General features: G+C 59.8%; 1 protein-coding gene across 8 annotated transcripts; it reads left to right on the top strand.

Annotated features, from left to right (window-relative positions):
• The first annotated feature begins 5,044 nt into the window (after positions 1-5,044).
• Positions 5,045-17,634, top strand: DPF1 (double PHD fingers 1). 8 transcript variants are annotated; one of them, XM_070498880.1, is made up of 12 exons: positions 5,045-5,202; positions 10,620-10,780; positions 10,854-10,961; positions 12,341-12,468; positions 12,714-12,803; positions 13,161-13,239; positions 13,431-13,562; positions 14,454-14,504; positions 14,596-14,715; positions 15,685-15,797; positions 16,346-16,439; positions 16,537-16,940. In XM_070498880.1, exons 1-12 carry the CDS (start codon positions 5,060-5,062, stop codon positions 16,605-16,607), a joined length of 1,290 nt encoding a protein of 429 aa, XP_070354981.1. In that variant the 5' UTR covers positions 5,045-5,059; the 3' UTR covers positions 16,608-16,940. The 8 variants fall into 8 exon arrangements, with proteins under 8 accessions (XP_070354981.1, XP_070354980.1, XP_044615930.2 ...); XM_070498879.1 differs by having other exon boundaries at positions 16,316-16,427; XM_044759995.2 differs by having other exon boundaries at positions 16,316-16,439; positions 16,537-16,742.
• Positions 17,635-19,092: the final 1,458 nt, after the last annotated feature.

The following is a 19,092-nucleotide window of genomic DNA, read 5'->3' as shown; positions in this document are numbered from 1 at the left end:
AAGAGAACGTTCTGGATCCCCCACCTCCTGGCATCTGCTCCACACGCGCCTTCTCCCCCTGTTACAATGGATCGACTGTCCCTGGGGGCCCACTTAGGGACTCTCCCCATTTCTCTCGTCTTGGCCGCTGCTCCAGCAATGCCGCCTCTCCCCAGCATGGTCAAATTTTCTGCTCTCCTAAATCATTCCTGCTGGCACACCAGTATGTCGTAATTTCTTCCATCTTAAAACAAAACACAAAGCGAAACTCTCCTGACCTCCCCCAGCGACAGCCCCATTTCTTTGTCCCCTTTGCAGTGACATTCCTCACAGAGATGTCTCCAGTTCTCTCTCGAACCCTTGCAATCACATGCTCATGGGTCACTCTCCTGGCATGCCCCGCTCCACAGAAACGTTCTTGTCAGGGTCCCCTGGTGCTGACCGATGTCACATTTCAGTCCTCATCTCACTTGACCTGTCAGCCGCACCTGCCCGGCGATCCCTCCCTGTGCCTGGACACGCTCTCTTCTCTTGGCTCCTGAGGGACTGGCCACCCTCTCCTGGTCCCCTCCCGCCTCCTGGCTGGCTGCCTTTCAGTCCCCTCCTGGGTTCCTCTGCATCTTCGGGATCTGTCACTGACTGCCAGCCCCAGGTCTCCACCTTGGTCCTTTTCTCTCCCTGGAGAGCTCCTCCCGGCCCCCTCACTTTACATGCCATTGAGAACACATAGCTCCCAAATTTCTCTCTGTAACCCGACCCTGAGGCTTACCCAGCCGCCCCACTTGGATGTCTCATGTGCATGTCAAACTCAACGTCCCCAGCTCAGCCCCTGGGCTCTCCCGAACCTGCCCTTCCCCCCCCCCCTTTTGGGAGGGGGAATGACGCCTCCATCCCTCCAGTTGCTTAGGCCCCAGACCTTGGAGTCCTCCTTGACACTCCACAGACTTTCCCCTAATGCCCCATAAATTGTCCATCCGCAGATTGTGCCCACTCTGCCGTGGTAGGCAGAACAATGACCCCCCCAAAGGGACCAGGTCCTGATCCCTTGTAAGGAAGTCTTTGCAGATGTGACGAAATCCAGCTTCTTGAGCGGGGCAGATTATGGTGGGTTATCCCAGGGGGCCCTAAATGCCATCACGGTGTCTTTATAAGACAGAAGCAGAGGGAGACTCAGCACATGCACAGGGGAGAAGGCGATGCAAAGATGGAGCCTGGAAGACGGGAGCGATGCAGTCACAAGCCTGGGAATGCCAGCAGCCCCCAGAAGCCGGAAGAGGCGAGGCAGATTCTCCCAGGGCCTCTGGAGGGTGTGTAGCCTGCGGACCCCTTGATTTCAACCTCACGGTACTGATTTCCGACTTCTGGCCTCACATTATGTCACCTTATCCCCTGTCTCAGGATTGTTGTGAGGGTTGCGTGAGCGTGCGCGCTCGGAGGGGGCCTGGATAGGGAAGAGCACCCATGGGCGGGACTCCTCCCATACCCACCCATCTGGCCAGCATACAGGTGCCTGGGGGTCAGCACACCCGAGTCCAAGTCCATGCTTTGCAATTTATTTGTGAACTCCAACCAGAGCCTGCACCTCTTTGGGAATGACGTCACGTCTGTCCCACTGAGCTGTTGAGACTACGGACGCAAAACCCTCAGCCCAGGGGTGGCCCACAGTAGGTGTCCAGCCACAGGAATTTATGGTGTAAGGATTACAGGTAACATTCACTGTGTGTTAAAATGTGCCAGGCACTTCTAAGAGCCTTACATGGGCCGCAGCATCCTCACCACGAACTGGTGAGGTTGGAGCCATTCCTCCCATTTTACAGAGGAGAAAAGTGAAGCACCAGAAAGACTGGGGAGGTTCCTGTGGAGCCACAGGGGAACAAGAGACATCAGCCTGCAGAGCCACACTCTCCACTCCTGGCTCTGTGGCCTCTGATACAGCTCTGCCTCCCGCCCCACCCCATCCCAGAGCCCGAGAGCCATCCGTCCAACTGCGTTGTGTTCCTTCCTTCTGGGTTTGCTCCAAACCCTACCCAGTAATCTCAGGCCTTGAGGTCGTTAGAAAGGCTTGGGGCTGGTGAAGGGCAGATTCTGCGATCTGCCTTCGGAGTCCCTGAATGCCTAGACTGATGGGGCGGCGTGGCAGGGGTGGCGTTTGCACGGGGGGCCTGACCGGATTCTGACGCGGGCAGTCAGCAAGCCCCCTCAGAGGAGCGGAGGGAGGAAGCTTGAGGTGTTAGCTGCAGAGCCAGAGCCGGGTTCAAATCTCGGCTCTCCCTGCGTGACGGGGGGAGGGTACGGTCCCATCTGAGCCTAAGCTGCCTCGTCTGATGCTGAGCTGACGTGCTCCTGCTTCCTGGGTGTGGTCTGGATGGTTCAGCGATGTAAAACCTGTGAGAGTCCAGTTCAGGTCCTGACACACAGGACAAGCTCAGTCAATGGGGCTTTATGTATTGTTGTTGCCCAGGTATTGTGCGACCCCCCCAGCCTCACCTCCTCTGTACCTCAGTATCCCCATCTGGGCAAGAGACTTCTGAAGTCATGTCTGGACATCCCAAGGACAGCTTAGGGGAGGGCTGCATCCTCTGAAGATTAGTGGGGAAGAGAAGGATGGGGAAGGGGTGAGCAATAGCGTCTCCCTCAGAGGTGCAAGCCGGGCCCCCAGGAGTCTGGGACAGAGGGTCTCCTGGCAATTGCACACGAGCCTTTGGGGAAGGGGGTCAGACTCCGGTGACTAGGTGCTGCGCAGGGTCTGAGGCTCAGGGTGGGTGGACCAGTGTCTCCAGCTGCGGCCCCATGGCCAGCAGGATGGCTCTCCTGGGTCTGAGGATTCAGGAACAGGCTGTGCGGACAAAGACTGGGGCCACAGTGCCCTCTAGTGGCAAAATCTTTGGGTTCCAGGGTCAGGAGAAGCGACAGAGGTTGCAACCTCCAGGATGAGGGTTTGTTCCCCAGACTTGGGTGACAGCAAGATCAGGCATCAAGGCCCCAAGAGGTCAGGACAGAGTGCCCTGTGTCTTGAGAGGTCAAGGGGTCAGGCCTTGAAAAGATTCCCCTGAAATCTCCTCCAAGAAGCCCTCCCTGCCTCCCAGGCTGGGTCAGGAGCCTCCTCTGGGCTCCCACAGCCCCCTGTGCCTCCCCTATCCCGGCCCTGACCCCTCTGCCTGCGCGTGGCTGTCACTGTGTGGTGATGGGTCTGTTACCCCGCTGGACTGCGAGCTTAAGGCAGAGCCTGGGGCCATAACCGTCACTGCTGTGTGCCCAGCACGCCCCGGCAGGGCTGGGGACCATAACACTCTAGAAACGGGTGAATGTGCCTGTTAACCTCTGCCTTCTCTTTGCCTTGGGTCTTGGCGTGTGTGAGAGGGCACAGCCCGGAGCCCACCCTACCCTCTCCCTGCTGGTTGTGTGCCTCTGAGCTAGACCGTGCGGCGAGATCCGGAGCACAGTGACTAATCGATCCATTCACTTACTCAACACACAATTACTGAGCACATACTATTTCCAGGCCCTGTTCTAGGCACCGAGGGGAGGTGGAAGAACAGCCCCTGCCCTCTCCAAGCTGACATTCTCAGGGGTGGAGACAGACAATAAATCTCAGGGGTGGAGACAGACAATAAATCAAATAATGAAATAGGTCTAACAAACGATGACAAACTATGACAAGTGTCGGAAGAAACAGAAAGCATTTAAGAGGACAGAAAGTTATGGGGATTCTGTTAGGCTGAGGTCGTCCGAGGAGGTGACATTTAATTAGAAACCTGAATAAAGTGAGGGGTGGAGCCACGCAGCTATCTGGGGGAGGAGTGTTCTGGGCAGAGAGAACAGCAGGTGCAAAGGGCCTGTGGCTGAAGTGGGACTGGAATATTCCAGGAACAGGGAGGAGGCCAAAGTTGGCCAAGGGAAGGAAGGAGGCAGATGAGGTCAGAAATGTGCTGGGGGTTGGGGAGGGGATGGAGCAGAGCCTGGAAGGCACAGTGAGGACTGCATTTTATTTGAATTGTGAGAGAAGCCAAGGGAGGTTTTCAGCCAGAGAGCCTCTGGTGTCTATGCTTTAGATAGCCCACTAGCTGCCATGGAGGGAACAGACGTGGGACTGCCCAGGTGGGAGAGGTGTGGATATTAGCAGGGTGGAGGCTGTGAAGGGAGAAGACTGAGTGGATCCTGGATCTATTTTGTGAATGTAGAGATAACAGGATTATTAGCTGATGGGCTTGGTGTGTGTGTGAAAAAGAGAAGAGAGTCACGGATGATTGATTGCACTTAGAACAAAATCCATTTTCTTTATAATGGCCTGCAAGGCCCTGCGTGATCTGGGTCCTTGCTCTCTCCCCCACCTTGTCTCCCCCCTCACTCACTCTGCTCCAGTTACACTAGTTTTCTTACTGATCTTTGGACGTGTCAAGCTTGTTCCCCTTCTCCTCCTGTTGATGGCTGGCAGCTTCTCAGGGCTCAGCTCAAATGTCACCTCCTCAGAGAAACACTTATCACTCTCTCAAATGATCTTGTCTATTCATTTTCTTGCTTACCATCTGTCTTTCTCCATTAAAAGGTCAGCCCCTTGAGGGCAGCGACTTTGTCTGTTTGATCGCTGCTGTATCCCCAGTGCCTAGAAGAGTGCCTGGCACGTAGCAGGCCCTTAATAAATGAACAAAGGCATTGATTAACTCCCGTGCTTGTTTACAGGCTGGCTTACGCAGAAAAGACACACAGACAAGCCGGCCTAGACAAGAAGACATGACAGACCCCAGGGTCACCACATACCCTGGGGAGACCCAGAGGCCGGGGATCACCCACTCCCGCGCCCGCAGTGCCTAGAGGATGGAAAGCCCCGTCTGGGAATGGAGAGCCCCAAGGGAGGAGGGAAGGATGCTCTGGGGAGAACCCAGCCCCGCCCCGTATCCCAAGCAGCCAATGGGCGCGCGGTCCTCCCGACGCCCCCTGGGACGTGTAGTCCGGACCCGGGCGCCCTCGGGCGCCGCCGCGCGCCCCTAGACTCCACGTCCCGTCGTGCGCCGGGAGGAGCGGGGATTGGCCGAGCCCCGCCCCCGGCCCGCCCCGCTCCGCTCGCGCCGCAGCCCCAAGAATGAATGAAATCGTAGCGCGCTGGGCGGCAGAGCGGGCGGCGCAGGCCGGGCTGGGCCCGCGCGCGGCGGCAGCGGCGCCCCGGGCCGGAGGCGGCCCAGCCGAGTGGGCCATGGCCACCGCCATTCAGAACCCGCTCAAGTCGTGAGTGTCCCCGCCGTCCACATCCCTCCATCCCGAACCTCCCACCCCCGGAGCCCTTCCCCCTCCCTCGCTGGGGAGGGGGACGCAGCGCGCGAATGGTAGTTGAGTGGGGGCCTCCAGCACGCCCCCCCGTGCCCCTGGGGGGCCTGCCACCCCCTGTCGCCCCCTGGGGTCTGAGGCCGGAGCCCCTCCAGGGTCGCGGGGGCGCCTCTTCTTTGTCGCTGTCAGTGAAGGAATGTGGCGCGGGCTGGGGGTGGCGGAGGCCGTTTCCCCACCCAGAGTGGGGGTAGGGGCTTCCCTTCCCTCCTCCTGCATCTCTCCTCCTCCGTGTCTCCGGGGGCGCAGGCCTGCCCCAGCATGAGGATGGCAGTACGAACGCCCAAGTCCAGATCTCAGTCCCCGGGGTCTCCACCACCCTCTTCCCCTCATCAAAGCACCTTTCTCTCTTTCCCCGCTCTTTCTCCGAGGACCTCGGCCCGCACGGCCGCAGGGTGGAAGCTGAGACGCCGGGGGTCCTCGGTTCGATCCCTGCTGTCGACCCTTTTTCCTTCCTGGGTCTTCAAGACCTAGAAGCCTCGAAGCCCCGGTCAGCTTAGACTGTGGGATCCCTCCCTCTCTCCGCCCATACACATCTAAGGAGAGCATCTCCCATCCTCTTGGGGACCAGATGCTCGGGAGAGGGTGCTCCGAGCTCCCCCAGTCTCCGGGGATTCCCTCCCTTTCTCCCTGTCCGCGTCCGTCCTCCGTGCGTGGGCTTCCTCCTGGGCCCAGTGGCCAGGAACCTGGACGCCCGGGTTCAAGGCTACCTGCCTCCCATCCCTCCCCTCTCCTAGCCATCCCTCGCTTTCTCCATCTCTCTTCTTCCCTCTCTTTCCCTTTCTCTCTCGCTCCCTCTTCGGAATCCCGGACTCCTGGGTCCCAGCGCTCTCCACCCCCCTTCCCCAGGCAGTGACAGCGGGTTCGGAGTGACAGGCGCGGCCGCTCCCGCCTCCCGCCCGGGCTGGCGAGCGCGGCACTCCCTTCCCCCTCCTCCTGGGCCCGGGGGAGGAGGCGGAGGGCGAACGCCGGCAGCGCCGCACAAAGGGGCCGGGGCGACCTCCCCCACCCTTCCCCCAACCCCGTGCGCTCGCCGCCTTGACCTTGAACAACGTGTGCGGGGGTGGGGGGTTAGGGAGGGGAGAGGGTTGGGAGGGGGAGGGGCCCGGGAGCGCCCCCCCTTACCCCAGAAGGGCTGTGCCTGGTGGCTGGACCACAGGCCCCTCTTGCTTCTGGTTTCTGGCGGGGGAAGTTGAGAGAGGAGGGGCGGGGGCTTGTAGGCACACGCCTACACGTGCGGCTTTGCGGGGAGCGGAAGAGGGCTGGGAGGGCGTGTGTGGGGTTGGGGTCTGTGTGACGGCGATCCCCTCCTGCTTCCCTCTCACTCGAAGTCGTACATACAGACAGATGTCTCCGCTATGAGGGACACCCTCACGCTGGCTGGGATGGGGGTCCCGTGCAGGTTGGTGGGTCTGTAGGCATCCAGGCCTCCGCACGCTGACCCTGGCCCAGACCTTGGGGGAGGCTTGGGGCAGCCCATTGCAGGGCCGCGGAGGCCAGAGGAAGCGTTGTGCTGGGAGCGCCAGCGCCCTTCTTTGCTGTCACCTTCCCAAGGGTCTGCAGGGGAGAGGGTGGGACTCCTGCTCCTGAAAGAATGTGAGTCAAATCCCCTTGGGAATGGGAGGCTGCAAGGTGCAGCCCTCAGAGTTCTGATTGCTCGCCTTCAAACCCCGTCTGGAGACACGGATCCCCCCTCCAGCCTCAGTGTTACCATCTGTGACCTGGGGACTCATAGCAGCTCTTATCACCTCGTGGGGTTGTTGTGATCTTTGTAAAGCCCTCACTACAGAGCCTGACCCTAGCGGAGTGGAGTGACGATTATTAATAGTATCAATATTGATTTCACTTGTGCTCCAGTTTCCACCTAGGGCGCTGGGGGTGGGGACAGGAGAGTGGTTTGCAGGGAAGTTCAAGTGTGGGAGAGGGGTAGGTGAAGGGAAGGGAGGGAGCCCCCTCCACAAGTGTCAGCCTGGGTCTGGGGGTCAAGTCGTGCTGGTGGACAAGGGCCTCTGGGGAGGCGACGGAGTGTTCCACACTCAGACTCCAAAATGACGGAGTTGGTGTAGGGTTCTGGGTGTGGCAGGAGTGAGCCAGGGTGTTGAGGCTGGAGATGTGGGGAGCAGTGTAAGGGTGTGTTGGGGGATCTGTGAGGTGCAAGAAGAAGGTGGCAGGGCTTGCTGTGGGTAAGATGTGGGGTGGCCCCTGTGGGGGCCTGGGGGCCGGAGTGAGCATGGGGCTGCCAGCATCCCTGACTTACTCCCCTGGCCAGCTGCTCTAGGCCAGATGTGAAGCAGAGGCCCGCTCCCTTCCTTCTGTTGGGGATGGGGGAGGGAGAAGGTCAAGACCTTACCTGGGGGCAAAGGGGAGCCTTTGAGGAAGAGCTCTAAGACTAGAGGGGTGTGTGCACCTGTGTGTTTAGCAGTGACCATGGGTGTGGAAGACCCCGAGCGGGTCTCTCTCACTAGGAGGCAGGTGGGGGCATCAAGTGACCAAGAAGCGAAGGCTAGTACACCTCTTCTGTCTGCTGGAGAGCCCTCTGGTGGACAAGAACATTTGTGGGTGTTGTCATCCATGCAGGGGCTCTAACTTGAACACAAACTTTGGACCAACTGGGTTCCAGGTGCATGCGTGGCACTGGGTGAGTGCCATGACTCGCCTCACTCTCTGGGGGTCCCCTAGGGCAGATCCTGTTTGGGTGACAGTGGGAGAGAGAAGGAGGTAAGGCTGACTTGGGTACAGACATCATGGTGAGGGGTCCTTCCCGGAGTCCCACCTTCAAACAGCCACCAGCGGCAGAGAGCAGGTGAGCTCACCTCTCTGTGCCTCATCTGGAAAATGGGGTCATAATAGCATCACCCAGGAGGGTCATAATGAGGCGTAAATGAGTTAATCCCTGTCAAAGCACTGAGAACTGTGCCTGGCACATGGCAGGTCCTCAGGATATTTATTCACTCAACAAATATTTATTGAGCATCTATTCTGTGCCAGGCATTATTCTTTTTAACAACGGTTAGCTCTCACCATTTCACAGCTTAGTACCTGCCAGATCCTCTTTGTGGAATGAATGAATTTATTGAACACCTACTCCCTGCCAGGTGTCTTTTAAAACATCTTACCCATGTTTACTCATTTAATCATTTTACAGATGAGGAAACTAAAGCCCAGAAAGGTGAAGTTATTTGCCTAAGGTCACATGGTCACCAAGTGGCAGAGCCAGGATTTGAACCCAGGAGGTGTGGCAACAACTCTCAACCAGCCCCGGGGCTGTCAGGCCTGTGGAGGGGGTTGAGCAGGGCGGGGTCACTGTGAGGTGACAGCCCCGAGTGGGAAAGGACAACAGGGGTCCCTGGAGCCAGGAGGGACTGGGGGGATGGGGGTGGGGGCGGTGTCAGTGAGCCACCGCCTGCGCCAGCGCGGGTGTGTTGGTGGGACCCTGTGTGGGCACCTGGAAGGCAGGCGTCGCTGTCTCCTGGCATTGAGGTGTGCGTGCGCGTGTCACTGTAAGTGCGTCTGGGTGGAGGCGTGGGAGTGGGGGCGTGCGTGAGTCTACGTGGGCGGCTGTGAGTATACGTGTGAATGTGTGTACACTGCCGTGTGGGTGTGCGCGTCCAGGTGTGCACGTGTGAGCGTACGCCCTTGAGGCTAGACGTGTGTACGGGTGAGCGTGTCGGGTGAGCGTGTTGAGTGACCGTGCGTGCTCCGAGCCCTCCTAGGCGCCCCTCCCTGCGGGTCCCGCCAACCCCGGGCCCGGGACTACAACTCCCGGCATGCCCCGGGCCGGCCCGCCCCGCCGCCGCGATTGGCTGCGGCCCGGCTGTGCCCGCCCCCCGGGAATGAATGGATGGGCGGCCTCAGCGCCCGCCCGAGCGCGGGGAGGACCGACCCGGCGGGGACCTGCTGGGGGCAGGACCCGGGGAGCAAGATGGCCACGGTCATCCCCGGCCCCCTGAGGTGCCGCGGGCGGCGGGAGGCGGGGGAGGGCGCGCGGGCGGGTCGGCGCGGGCGGGCGTGTGTGTGGCGGCTGGGGGTGGGGCCGCCGGGGTGTCTGGGGGGCTGTCACCGCGGGCCGGGCTGCGCGGGGGTGCGAGCGTGTGTGACTGTGGGCTCTGGCCAGAACGGGGTCCGACGCGCTGCTCCTGGAGGAGCGGAGGGTGTGGGGAACTCCGAGTCCTCGTCGGGTCCTCTCCGGGGAAGGGGGTCATGTCCCGACCTGCGACCCCCGGGGCTGGGGAGGGGGTGAAAAGGCCCGGGGGTGCGGGGGCCTTGGTAAACTTGAGTGAAGCCCGTACCACCTTTGTCTTGGCATGTGGAGTGTGTGTCACTTGTTTGTGTTCTGGTTTTCGTGGCTATGTGTGTGGATATGTGCTTAATTTCTTTTATTCGACACTAGGTATTTTTGGATATTTGGGTCTCTGAGTGTGTGTGTCCATGTCCTTTGAAACTGTGCCTCATTTGTGTTCTGTGGCTTTGCATACGTGGGTATGCATGTATTGGTGTGTAAATTTTTGTGTGAATATGGGTGGATTTGTGTGTTTCTGTGTCCTATATGTGTGTATCTTTCTGTGTTTGAATATGTGGCATTTATATGTTGGTTTTTATATTGTGTATCTTTGTGAATGTGTGTGTGTATCCTGTGTGACTCTGTGTGATTTCTTTGTATAGTGCGTCTGGATCGTGTGTGTGATTTGTGTTGTGTCTTTGGATATGTGTGTAAGTGCATATGTAGGTAGTTTGTTTTAACATTTCTTCTAACATTTGTGTATCTGCGTGTGTCTTTGGATGATGAGTGTGTGTGTGTTGTGGTGTGTGGGAACTGTTTGCATGTTGTGTGTCTTTGTGTGGGTGATTTGTTTATGTTGTGTGTCTTTGGATATGCCGTGCGTATCTGTGCATGGATATATGTGTGATCTGGCTGTTTCTACACTATGTGACTTGAGATAGCTGTGTTTTTCGGAAGATATTTGTGTGTGCACATATGTGAGGTTTGTCTGTTTCTCCTTTGTGAGTCTTGGGATGTGTCTCTCTTTGTGTGTGAATCCTGTGTGACTGTGTGCGATTTGTCTGTGTTGTGTGTGTGGATATGTGCTGGGATGGTAGGGTCTCGGTGTATTTTTGTCTCTTTCTATATTGTGGGTATCCACTCGTTGGCTTGAGGCCTGCCTGAGCCCCGGGTTGGGGGCTCCTGGGTCCAGGAGCGGCAGGAGGGGGAGAGGTGAGGCTGGGGAAGTGGGCCCACCCACTCCCGGCGGGCGGCTGGGGGAGGGGTGCTGGGCGCCCGGGGGCGCGTGCCCTTGCTGACAGCAGCCCGCCCGCCCTCGCAGCCTAGGCGAGGACTTCTACCGCGAGGCCATCGAGCACTGCCGCAGCTACAACGCGCGCCTGTGCGCCGAGCGCAGCCTGCGCCTGCCCTTCCTCGACTCGCAGACCGGCGTGGCCCAGAACAACTGCTACATCTGGATGGAGAAGACCCACCGCGGGCCGGGTACCGGCGGGAGGGCGGGGCGGGGCGGGGCGGCGGCTTTGCGCCCGCGTTCTGACCGCCCTTCTCCCTCCAGGTTTGGCCCCGGGACAGATCTATACGTACCCCGCCCGCTGTTGGAGGAAGAAACGGAGACTCAACATCCTGGAGGACCCCAGACTCCGGCCCTGCGAGTACAAGATTGGTGGGTGGAGCTTGGTCCTGTGCCTGGGTGGCCGCCATCCGTGCCCCCAGCAGGCGCTGAGAAGTGTGTGGTGGTGCCAGTGTGTGTCTGAGCATCCGCCTTTATTCCCCTCCCAGCCAGTGTCCGAGGGGCTGGCTGTGTGTCTGCAGGGTGTGTCTGGGTGGGACCCAGAGATTCTCCGCTGTTCCCTAAGTCACTGAGCTTCGACCTCTGTCTGGCCCTACCTGGGCCCAGGTGTATTGCAGGGTGGAGTGGTATCTGCTGTGTGTATCGAGTCTTTGTGTCTCTCCCCTTATGAGCTGGGGTGGATCAGAGTGTCTGGCTGTATTTCCTCCTGTGGGTGCCTTCGTGTGTCTGGGTGTGTCAGAGTGTCTGATGGTAACCCTTCCATTTGCAGTGGACTGCAGCTAAGTGTCTCAGTCTCTTTCCAGGTGTTTCCAAGTGTATTAGAAGGTTTATTTCCCCTGTGTGTGTCTGGCCTGTCAGAGGATCCAGGTGTTCCTGAGTGTGTCTGGGGGTTTCAGGGTGTCTGCTGTCTCTTCCTGGGGGTGCCCAGATGCTCTGGAATGTCTGGGAAAACCTCTTCCCTTGGGGTCTGGCGTCTTCGGTGTATTTCTGTCCACGTGCTGGTCCAGCAGAATGTCTGGCCTTGCCGCTTCTTGAATGTGTCCAGTACGATCAGAGTCACTGGCTGTTTCTCTGCCCCCATCCAGGTGTATCCAAGTCTGTGTGGGTCCAGGTGTATCGGAGTGTCCACCTGGCTGTCTTCCCAGCTGTGTCTGTATCTCTGTATCTCTATGTATGTCCGTGTGTATCCATCTGAGCGACCCTCTCTGGGTGTGTCTGGATCTTCCCCATGGGTGTCCAGGTGTATCGTAGGATCTGGCTGTGTCTTCCCCCATGGGTCTGGGCACATCTGATGATCTGATGGTCTCTTTCTGAGCGTGTCTGGGTGTATCCAAGGGTCTGGAGGTGTCTGCTCTACGTGTCTCGGTGTCTCTGAGTGTCTGGGTGTCTCTTCCTTTGTGTGTCTGGCTGTCTCGGATGCTCTGTCTGTATCTCCCCCATGGATGTCCCTGTGTTGCTTCTTGTGTATCCGGTTTGAGTGTGTGTATCTCTCCATATGTGTCCAGGTGTACACGAGGGTCTGGCCATGTCCCCTCCTGAGCCTGTCCTCCGAGTGGATCTGAGGGTCTGGCTGGGTCTTCCCCAGGGTCTGGGCATCTTCCACTCTGTATGGTTGAATCTTGGCGTCTGTTGCTGGCTGAGTGTGGGAAAGCCTCGTCCCTCCAGCCAAGAGCGTGGTCCCCCACCTGGGCAGTTGGAGGAGTCCTCTAGGGACAAGCTCCCCACTTGACCCCCCGTGGCCTTGTCCCCAGACTGTGAGGCGCCCCTGAAGAAGGAGGGCGGCCTCCCGGAAGGGCCGGTCCTTGAGGCTCTCTTGTGCGCGGAGCCGGGGGAGAAGAAGATTGAGCTGAAGGAGGAGGAGACCATTATGGACTGCCAGGTAGGACCCCAGGGGCCCCAGCTGCCCTCTGTCCCCTGCCCTCGCACACCCCGTCCCTGTCCGAATTCTCCCTGTGCCCTGGGCCTTTGTGCCTCTGAGTCTCCATCCTCCCACGCCTTGTCTCTTTTTGGAAGACCTCTTGACTTGCCCTACCACCCCCCATCTCCAGCTCTGCCCAGGATGCCCCAAAGCAGAACAGTGCCCCCCACCTTCTTGACCCCCATCTCCCTTCTCCTGATGCCCAGAAACAGCAGCTGCTGGAGTTTCCGCACGATCTCGAAGTAGAAGACTTGGAGGATGACATTCCCAGGAGGAAGAACAGGGCCAAGGGCAAGGTACCCCCCAAACCCCCTCCCCCTTCCCGTCCCTGCAGAGCCCGTTTAGGGAGTGTGCCCAGCGGTCAGACCCTGCCCCAGTTTGACCTCATTTACTCCCCAGAGCAGCCTGAAGCATTTTATGCCCATTTTACAGATGAGGGAATGGAGGGTCGGAGATAGTAAACCGTTTGCCAAACAGAGATAGTACAGTGGGTGAGCGCTGTCTTCATACCTGGGTTGCAGATGGGGAAACTGAGCCCCAGAGAGCTCAAGGGAGTTAGGCCCACAGCTAGGAAGCGGCAGAGCTGCGATTCGACTTGTGGGCCCTTTAGTTCCCTCCCTGTCTCGGCCCCTCACTCCTGCCTCACCCCCCAGGCATATGGCATCGGAGGTCTCCGGAAACGCCAGGACACCGCTTCCCTGGAAGACCGAGACAAGCCGTATGTCTGTGATAGTGAGTCCTTCTGAAGAGGGGGAGAGAGGGGGGGGGCCCCAAGGACCCCTCCCGGCCCACCCCTCCCTCCTGTCTGGACCCTGGTGGGGCATGCTCAGGCCTCTGGCAGAGGGGGGAGGCATGATCCTGGAGGCCAGGGTGGAGGCAGCCTGGGCTGGGGGGCTGACGGGCCCTCCCTGCTCGCTCTCCAGTCTGTGGGAAACGGTATAAGAACCGGCCCGGGCTCAGCTACCACTACACCCACACCCACCTGGCAGAGGAGGAGGGGGAGGAGAACGCCGAGCGCCACGCCCTGCCCTTCCACCGGAAAAACAACCATAAACGTGAGCAGGCTGGCCGGCCGCGGGGGTGGCGAGGGGCCCTGGGAGCGGGGGCTGTGCAGCCTGCGAAGGAGGGGGCACGTTAGACATTTCTGGAAAATCTCCAGCTCGGCGGTCCCCTCCCCCCACCGACCATGGGGATGCTCGCTCTGGGGTTGCCATGGCAACCAACCATCTCTCCCTCGCTCCCGGCCGGGCGTAATATTTCTGGGTCTGATTTATTGTTTCAATTAGAGCTTGGGGAGGGGGTGATAGATGACTCCCCTCCATCCCCGCCCCCCTTTCTCCCTTCTCTGCTGAGCCCCGGCTGAGGCGCAGGGTCGGTGGCCTGGAAGCCGGTGGTGACCGCCCATACCCATCCCATGCCAGCCTCGACAGCGGAGGGATGGGCGAGGGCTTGTGCGGATGCTCTGCTAGGGGAGAAACCATCTTCCCACCCATCCCTTGGCAGGAGAGGGCAGTCTCTGGTCCCGTCCCCATGCTCGCCCGGGCACCTCTGGCTTCAGAATTTTCCTTTGGAATGTCTGTTTCCATACCAGATCTTGGCCAGTGGCATCGACCCAATTTTTATCTCGCTGGGGCTGAGTGGGGAGTGGCTGTCTGGTAGAAGCGTGTACGAGCCGGGAGGCAGGGGACTCTTTCTGATGCTGTATTTGCCAAGTTGTTACCTAATAAAGAGGACATGTCCGTTGTCCTCAAAGTTAGGGGGCTCCTGGTGAGAATTATTTGGGTACCCCCAAATCTCTTTTGCTCCTGGCCGCAGCTCGGGGTAGCTACTCTCTCTCCCTGCCTCTCTCCTGCCTGGACCAAGGGGTCCACCTTTGGGGCTGAGGCTGGGGGCAGGGTGGGGCCTTGCCTATGGTGAGAGCCCCTCTCTCTGTCCTCCACCCCCAGAGTTTTACAAAGAATTGGCCTGGGTCCCTGAGGCACAGAGGAAACACACAGGTAGGGACGCCTCCCTCTGCCCCTACTTCAGCAGCAGCCTTGGACGGGGTGTCCTGCCTGCCCGTGCCAACCCCTGCCTGCTGTCTTGCAGCCAAAAAGGCGCCGGACGGCACTGTCATCCCCAACGGCTACTGTGACTTCTGCCTGGGTGGCTCCAAGAAGACGGGGTGTCCCGAGGACCTCATCTCCTGTGCTGACTGTGGGCGATCAGGTGATGCCCCTGCCAGAGTTTCCCGGGGGCCGGGGTGGAGAGGCCTCCGGGAGTGCCGATCTGGAGCATGGGAGGCAGACACTGAGGATGGGGGCCCCCCGGGGGCCCTGCGGATAACCAGAGGGCTGCTGAGGACTGTGGGAACTGAGTGTGGTCGTGAGGCTCTGGGAAGGAGGCGATGTGGTTGCCATGGCGTGGCGGGAAGTGGACTGTGATGGCGGGTAATGGATTGCCACTGCCTGGTGCTGTGGCCGAGAGAGGGCACTTGCCACGGAGTTGTGGTTAACGGAATGTGGTTTCCCACGGTGGATTTGTGGGGAATAGACTGTGGTTGCCTCAGCACAGCGGCTAATGAATTGTGGTTGTCATGGTGTTGCGGGGAATGAAATATGGTCATTGTGGCAATTGGGGATAGTGCAATGTCGTTGTCGTGGCCCTTGGCTGTGGCTGGGGTGTCTGCACCGGGGTGGTGGGCTGACTGGCAGATCGGCATCACATGGTACTGTTAGAACCAGGTCGGTCGCTGCAGCATCCCGTGCAACGGGCTGGGGACGCAGGGAGGCAGGGTGTGGGACCCTGCTGCAGAAGGTGGTTGCCATGGCCTCGTGCCTGGGAGGACGTGGCTGCCACGTTACTGCCGGTCCTGCCGTGGGTAATGGACGGCGGCCGCCTCAGTACGGTGGTTCAGAGAGCATGGCTGCCCGGGGTTGTGGGTGGTAGGAAGTGGTTGCCACAGCACCGTGGGTAATGGAATGCGGTTGCCATGGCATTCTGGGGAGCAGAGGGTGGTTGCCATGGCGGCTCGTAGGAGGCTGGTGGCCAGGCGGCCCTGCCCGCAGGACAGTGGCTGGGCCCCGTGGGCAGGGTGGGGCCGGGCTGTGGGCCGCAGAAGCTCGCCCGGCCTTCTGAGCTGTCTCTTCCCCAGGGGCACGAGGACCCCTAACCGCAACCCTGCCCCTCGGCCCCCAGGACACCCCTCGTGTCTGCAGTTCACCGTGAACATGACAGCGGCCGTGCGGACCTACCGCTGGCAGTGCATCGAGTGCAAGTCATGCAGCCTGTGCGGCACGTCGGAGAACGACGTGAGTGCCACCCACCTCCCCGGGACCTGCCCCCAGGTGGCCCCCGTGCCCCCGCCTCTGCCAGGAGCCCCTCCCTGGTGAACTCTCGTTACTGTATTAGTATTGTTGTCAGTGTCCATTCACTGGGCCCCGCATTTCATACTCTTCATCGCTCTGAGCCCTCCCAACACCCACAGAGGGAGGAACTCTTGAGAGGAAACTGAGCCCAGAGAGGGGAAGGGACTTGCCCAAGGGTGCCCAGCTAGGAAAATGGGACAGCTGGGACTTGAACCCCTGTCCACTGCTTCCAGGGCTGGTATCAGCCCATCTCAGTGTCATGTGAATGTCCCACCGAATCTTAGAGAGCCCAGGCTACAGAATGCACACTGACAGTCCTCAGGGTGCTGCAGAGTTTTGCAGAGTCTGTGATGCAGACCTTCTCAGAGCCTTTTCTCGTGGAAGGGACCGCCTCCCCCAGACCCTCTGACCTAGCCCCTGCCCCAGCCCCCCACCCCGGTTTCTGGTACCCATGCCCCCAGGGTGCCAGCTGGGCGGGTCTCACCCCCCAGGACCAGCTGCTGTTCTGTGACGACTGCGATCGGGGTTACCATATGTACTGCCTGAGTCCCCCCATGGCGGAGCCCCCGGAAGGTGAGAGAAGAGGTGGGTGGGCAGGAAAGTTGTCTGCTGGAGGTGGGGGGGGGTTGGGCAGCCCTCCCCGGACCTGGGCCTCACTCCTTGTCCTCTGCCGCCCCCGCAGGGAGCTGGAGTTGTCACCTCTGTCTTCGGCACCTGAAAGAAAAGGCTTCTGCCTACATCACCCTCACCTAGGCCTGGCTCTGGCTCACCGGACCTCTGGGGTGGTGCTCGCCTACCTGCCTCTTGGGGCTGCTCGGCTCTCCCCGTCCCTGAGGCCCCCCAGCGGGAGGGGACGGGGCCTGTGGGGGCTGGGCCCCCTTCCCTCCGTGCAAGTGGAATGTCGCCCTGGGGGTCGGCGCCCGGCAGGGCCCCCTCCCTCCCTCCTCCCCCACCCCTTGGACAATGGGCACCAGGGGCTTCTGCTCCCCTCAAAGCCATACCCCGCCTCTGGGCGGGCACGAGGGGTCGTGGATGCCAGCTGGGGGCACGGACACAGTCTTTTTCTAAAGAAAAAGCCAAAAAGTTAAAAAAAAAAGAAAGAAGAAACTAATATATACAAAGAGTCCTATAAGGCCTGGCTGGGTGGACGGGGGTGCCGCTGAGCCGTCCACTGGGCACCAGTTTATGCCAGCGTTCTGCCTGGCGGCCTCTCTCTTGAGTTTCTGGAGTGGCAGCTGTCCCCCTCCCCCCAAGGTGGCACCATTCCCCCCTGTGCCCACGGCAGGTGGGTGTGGTGTCCCCCCTTGCCCCTCTTGGTGCCCACCATGGATACTGCATGAAGTGAACCATGGCTCTGAACGCCGTTCCCGCCCCGCCCTGGGAGCCCCGCCCTGCCGGTGGCCGTGGCCGGCGGCGTGGCTGGGTGGCTGGCGGCCCCTGCCTGGCGCCTGCTGGGATGAGAAGCACATACTCTGCAACGGACTCCTGCCCCCCTGCCCCGATGCCCCGCCGGCCAGGCCGGACTGCCCTGGCCCCCCTCGCTGGCCATTTTGGGGGTAGCGAGGGGGCGTGGTTGTTTCTTGTGGTTGTGTGTGTTTGTTGTTCGGTTTAAAAAAAAAAAAGGGAAATTGAGGCTGCAAGTGGGGGAGGTGGTGGGTTGGGGGGGTCTCCCCCAATCCAGGCATGCCCCTCCTTGTAAACGAGTCTCCTTTATTGCCTGCTCTGCTGTGAATTAACTTGTTCTGTGTATTAAACCGGGCCTGACCCGTCTGCCCACAACTACCTCGTCCTCCAGGCTGGTTTGGGGCGTCACCAGGAAGGGGAGATGGGGCCTCGCTGGGGAAGAAGCAATTGAGGTTAACAGCTGGAGCCGGCCCTACCTCTGTCTCCCCGTCTCCCCCCTGCACCCCGCCTTTCTCTGGCTTTGTCCCAGCTCCTCCCTGCCTTGCCGGAAAGGAGAAGAGGGGGGGATGGGGTGGAGGGGGCTCCCGCCCCGCCAGCTGTGGTTGCCCTGGCAACGGACTGCTGCAGCTGCAGTGGGAAGTGAGGAGGGAGGCGGGAGCTGGGAGCTGGGACGGGGGGAAGGGAAGGGATGGAAATGAAGACGGTGGCCCCTCCCGGGCTGGGGTGGGAGCTGGGAGCCAGCAGCATCTCGTCCTAGGCCCAGACCTCACCTGGGGCTCCCTGTCCCGGACGGGTGGCAAAGAGCGGAGGGAAAGGGGCAAAGGAAAGAAAGGTGGAGACACAGGGACATCAGGAGACTGACATTTGGGTGAGGCGAAGTGAAGAGTGAGAGAGAACCAGGACACAGATGGGGAGAGAGACGCGGACACGAGAGTCACAAATTTATAGAGAATCAGAAAAAGAGAGCAGGAGAGAGCTGAAGAGGGAAGAAATAGAGCAGGGGAGAGATGGAGATGAGGAGAGCCACAGGAATTATGGCGAAGAGAAGAGAGGGAGATTTAGTGGGAGAGGGGAAATAACTAATAAAAAATAGCAGACACATTTGGGGAGACGGAAGGAGGAAGGAGACAGTGATTTGGAGAGAGAGAAGCAGAAGAGATTCACGGAGGGGAGGCAGAGACCCAGGGCACACAAATGAGGAGAGAGAAAAAGAGTATCAGAGGAGAGGACATTTGGGGAGAGAGCCTCAGAGTTAGGACCAGGGACAGGCAAAGGCCCAGGACGACGACAGAGAGAGAGGAGACTCAGGGAAGAGAGGGACACAAAGAATTTAGGGGGCAACAGGAAAATCTGGAGACAGCCAAAGGGGGGAAAGGGTCAGAGACTGGATGAGGAGAGAGCCAGAGACGGGGTGGGAGGGGGAGAGACCGGGGGAGCATCCGAGAGGGCGCCTGTGCGAGAGAGAGGGGGACAGGGCACCAGCCAGAGGGAGCGGACAACTGGGGCAAGGTGGGGAGGGGACGGGCAGGGCACAGTTGAGGTGAGACCGCGGGCTGGCATGTGCCGTCCTGGGATCTGGGATCTGGGAGTCGGTGTGTCACAGGCGCCAGGAGAGGATGTGAGAACAGCTTGTTCCACCCGTCCAGGGCTGGTGGGGGAGGGCGGCACGGGTTAAGGATGGGGCCTCATGGAGGGTGGGGACAGCAGGGAGCATGTCTGGAACACTCTAGAATTTTTAAGAGATGTGGAAATAGTTGGTCCACCTCCTCTGGAAAAAGGATACATACCCGTTTTGAAAAAATATATTTTTCGGGGGTTGGGGGAAGGCCTGAGT

Source organism: Equus asinus, chromosome 26 (assembly GCF_041296235.1).
Source record: "Equus asinus isolate D_3611 breed Donkey chromosome 26, EquAss-T2T_v2, whole genome shotgun sequence".
NCBI classification, from domain to species: Eukaryota; Metazoa; Chordata; class Mammalia; order Perissodactyla; family Equidae; genus Equus; species Equus asinus.
The sequence above is the reverse complement of the archived record's forward strand: the minus strand, read 5'-3'. Positions and strand labels throughout refer to the sequence as shown.